This window comes from Leptonychotes weddellii, chromosome 11 (genome assembly GCF_054177405.1).
Source record: "Leptonychotes weddellii isolate Sample4059 chromosome 11, ASM5417740v2, whole genome shotgun sequence".
Taxonomy (NCBI): Eukaryota; Metazoa; Chordata; class Mammalia; order Carnivora; family Phocidae; genus Leptonychotes; species Leptonychotes weddellii.
The window spans coordinates 77,089,033-77,093,623 of record NC_138379.1 but is presented as its reverse complement, the minus strand read 5'-3'; the positions used below and the strand labels follow the sequence as shown (position 1 = coordinate 77,093,623).

Sequence of the window (4,591 nt, the reverse complement as noted above, 5' to 3'; positions counted from 1 at the left end):
GTGAATTGTGCAAGACTGTTGAATCTCAGATCTGTACCTCTGAAACAAATAATGCAATATATGTTAAGAAAAAAAAAAAGAAGAAGAAGGTAGCGGGAGGGGAAGAATGAAGCGGGGGAAATCGGAGGGGTAGACGAACCATGAGAGACGATGGACTCTGAAAAACAAACAGGGTTCTAGAGGGGAGGGGGGTGGGGGGCTGGGTTAACCTGGTGGTGGGTATTGAGGAGGGCACGTTCTGCATGGAGCACTGGGTGTTATGCACAAACAATGAATCATGGAACACTTCATCTAAAACTAATGATGTAATGTATGGGGATTAACATAAGAATAAAAAAATAGCTGTCATTATCTAATAAAACATAATTTATTTAAAAAAAAAGTTGAATAGATAAATAAATTGTGGTATATTCATACAATGGAATACTATATAGCACTGAGACCAAACAAATTACAATTTCAACAACAACACGAATGAATCTTACAGATTTGGTGTTCAGTGAAAGAAGCCAGATACAAAAGAATCCATGCATATGATTCCATTTATACAAAGTCCAAAGACATGCAAAATTAATCTGTATTAGAAGTTAGGATACCACTGTAACCCAGAGGAGGGCCACAGTAACTGAAATAGTATGGGTGTGCTTCTGAGGTGCTGAAATGTTCTATTTCTTGATCTTGGAGGCTGATTACGTGGGTTCATTCATTTTTTAAAGGTTCATCAAACTGTATCCTTATGTTAAATGCATTTCTGGGCATAACTCTCTGTCGGAAGAAAAAGATAGCACCTACAATGTGGAGGTGATCTTAGGGCTAAAAGGGTAAAACCCAGGTAAGGGACTTTTTCCTATTGGGTCCCTAAAGGATAATAGTTCTAGGATTCCAGAGAGTAAAATTTTGCCAATCAGATTATCTAGATTTAAGGCATGCCATATTTATGTCCGTATGTCGGTGTCCTAGCCTCTAGAAAAACTTTGTTTGAATGTTTCATGAATTGGGCTGTGATCAGTTTAGGAAAGCCTCATTTGTCCGTGTTAGGGACGAGGCATTAAAGACTGTTACTTGTCCCCTTTAAGTGCTAATCTTAAAAACTACATTTCCCAGCCTTCCTTGCAGTTAGGTATGGCCATGTGACTCTCTTCCAGACAATAGAACCAGTGGAATTGATAGGTACCACTTATAAGCTAGTTTGGAAAAAACCTCTCCTGTTTTTTTGTTTCTTTTGTTTGTTTTAAATCCTCTACCTGCAAGAAATGGGAGAAAAACCTCAGGGTGACAGGGTGACTAGTGGAAACACATGTCAACTTGGTCCCTGAAAACTTCACAGAACAGAGTTCTTCCTCATCCTAGGCCTAGTCTGGAACTGCATTGTACTACTACATGGTTAGTGCCAGGAACTTAAATTTGGGAACTTGTTTGTCACAGAAGCTGGCATTTTCCTAAGTAATATGGTGAGCATGGCAGAAATTCCTTATAGAATCTCAGCTCTTTATTGTTCTTGAATCCACAGCAATACAATGGCCTAATCCTACACTTACTTCTTACCCATCATAGGTCATAACTAATATCCTATCAGCATAATTTATATGTTTTGTTATATTTATTGGGTTATATTTTCCCACATAGAAGATCCTTGGTCACCTTTTGATTTTACCTGGTCACACTGACTGACAAGATCTTTCTATAATTTTTTTCCTTACCATTCTATGACCTGAAGGAATTTAAGGACAGCTCTGACTTGTATATTTCACCGTGCACTTTGTATTCTCTATTCATGGCCTCCATACCTTCAGCTTTCATGATTCCTTCCACTCATTGTAATTTCCACTGAGACCACTCTCACTAAGGTTAATCATTATCTCTGAATTGCCATATCCAACAAACGTTTTTAGTTGTAATATAATAATACTAATAGTTGAGATATAATTGGCCCTTGGTATACTGGACCTCTTTGACACATTTGATGCTGATTCTCCAAAAAACTCCCAACTCCCTTGACTTTCTGGACACCACAGCCTTCTAGTTCCCCTCTGTCTCTCTCACTGTTCCTTCTTGGCCTCCTTGGTGGGCCTTTTTTCCCTCTACCTTCCTCTACAAATCTTGAGGTTACTCAATGTTCCATGTTCAGCCCATTTTCTCCTCCTAGGTGATATTATCCATTCTCATTGTTTTGGATTTCACCTATAGGCTGAGAGCTCCCACCTCAACCCTGACCTCCCTGCCCCCCACCCCCACCCCTGCTTTAGGCTATTTCACATTTTCCCACAAATGTCTCATAGACATTTCAACCTCAATATGGACAGTACCCATTATCATATATCCAACCCTATCCCAGCTGTCATTTCAGGTTTCACACAGAAATCCTACCTCCCCACCCCTGATCCTCTCACTTCCTATCAATCACTAGGTCCTGACTTTCCCTCCAGAATATTATCTCCACATGCCTCATTCCCTCTATTTTTATCCTAACTCCAGCTCATGTTATTTCTCCCTTGAATTATTGCAATAACCTTGTTATGGGTTAAATTGTGCCCCTACCCCCAAATTCATATGTTGAAGTCCTAACCCCCAGTACCTCAAATGTGACCTTATTTGGCAATGGGGTTATTGCAGAGGTAATAAGGTAAGATGAGGTCATGCTGGAGGAGGATGGGCCCCTAATCTAATCTGACTCATGTCTTGATAAAAAGTGGAAATTTGGATGCAGACACAAGCATAGGGAGAATGTCCTGTGAAGAGACAAACTCTGCTGCCGCAAGCCCAGGAACTCCCTGAAGCTAGCAGAGAGGCCTGGAGCAGATTCTTCCTTGGAGCCCCAAAGAGAATATGACCTTGATCTCAATCTTTTAGCCTGCAGAACTGTGAGACTAGACATTTCTGTTGTTTAAGCCACCCAGTCTGTGGTTCTTTGTCACAGTGGCCCTAGCAAATGGATACAGGCTTCCTTTCCTATCTTGTTTGCCTCCAGTTTCTTCTCCAATGCCTCGCAACAGAACAAGCTATCTGAAACACAAGTCTGGTCCTGCCAGTCCCCAGATGAAAAGCCATCCAATACCCCCTTCCCCCCTTCACTGTTTGCAGATTATATCCCAGGTTCCTTAGTATGGTTTACAAGGCTCTTGCCCACTTAACATTTTCTTCTCCAGCAAGGATGAGTGGCTGGACTGCTCCCAAACCCATGATGCCATTTCAAAATGTTGACCTTTGCCCATTTCCCCAACTATAATGCCCATTCCTGCATCTACCTATTTTTCTCATCCTTTAAAATTTAGTGCAGACATTCCCAGGACACCTCCCCTGATATTCCCCTCACCCCACCCTGCACCGCTAGCACCAGCTTTCTGGATTGGGGTAGGCGACCCCTCTCTGATCCTGGGCATCCTCTGTATATCTCACTCATTGTAGTTTCTGCATTTTATTAAAATGATCTCTGCATCTGTTTGCCCCAGCAAATTGTGAATTGCTAGGCTCTCCGGAATAGTGTGTGTGTGTGTGTGTGTATTCTCATGCCTGCGCACACACACAGAAACTTATCTATTTAAAGTAAGATCAATTCTCTAAGGAGTTGGTAGGGGGCAGTACACAAGGTAGGTGTCTACAGCATGGGGTGAGTTATGGATGGGTTGCTGTTATTTCCAAAAACCAAAAGACTCATGATCTCCCAAGCTTATTTCACCTCCCTTGCTGTTGTACACTCAGAGCGGCCAGGGTGGGGGGTTGGGGAGGCAAAAAACCCAGATCTCCCTCACCCCTCCAAGCCCCATCATGATTCTTTGGAAAGAATGCCGGACTGGCCCACACCAACAAGACATCCCATAAGCCCACGCCAACAAGACATCCCATAAGAAATGGCTCACTGCCCTTTATCTAATGTACTGAATGCTGTGGGAGCTCCGAAGTCATGCAGCCTTTTGGGGGAGGGGCGCAGGGGCTGGGTGGGAGGCACAGAGAATGAAGAAATGCATTAAACATTAATGCCTGAATTCACTGAGATGCTTCCCACGGGCAGCTGAGCTCTCTCCCCTCCTCCCAGATTAAAGGCATTCTGGCCTTCAACTCCCCCTCCCTCCCTTTTGCATGTAGCGGGGTCCCTCTCCAGACCCTCTCTTACCCTTCTGGTCTCCTACCTGTCTGGATCAGAAGAAGGTAGACAAAAGGAGTGAGGCTCAGGGCACTGAAGGCTCTGGACGGGGCTCCCCTTTCTCTCTTCATTTTGGGTGGCGTTCTCCGGCTCTGGTGCAGACAATTAGCATGATTTCTCCACTCTGGGCACGTCCCTTTGTACCACTCGGAGTTTCTCTGCCCGAACACAACCCTGCCAACTTCCCTCTGAATACACAGAGCCCTGTGTATTGCTGGGCTTGTTCTTTCCTCTCTTTCAGACCTGACATTTTCTAGTTTCAAAGCACTACATCCCCGGTTCGGAAGGGGGTATCTGCTTAGGATATAATCTTCAATGTGGGTTCTAATCGGATGGGTCCCATCTGTTCTTTGCCTGCCTGTGCTGAGCCCCACTACCAGGGGGTGATGAGGATTGGGGCTCAGTGAAGGGACTGGGCTGGGACACACGCTGAACTGGATCTTGTGTCCC

The 4,591-nt window shown here is 44.0% G+C and overlaps 1 protein-coding gene across 5 annotated transcripts in view; it reads right to left on the bottom strand.

Moving 5' to 3' along the window:
- HEPACAM (hepatic and glial cell adhesion molecule) overlaps window positions 1-4,591 on the bottom strand; it is a 20,071-nt gene extending 15,480 nt beyond the window's left edge. For all 5 annotated transcript variants that reach the window (XM_081799196.1, XM_081799197.1, XM_081799198.1 and 2 more), the window contains exon 1: window positions 4,128-4,591. In XM_081799196.1, coding sequence (XP_081655322.1) covers window positions 4,128-4,212 — 85 coding nt within the window. In that variant the 5' untranslated portion in view covers window positions 4,213-4,591. The remainder of the gene's footprint in view (window positions 1-4,127) is intronic.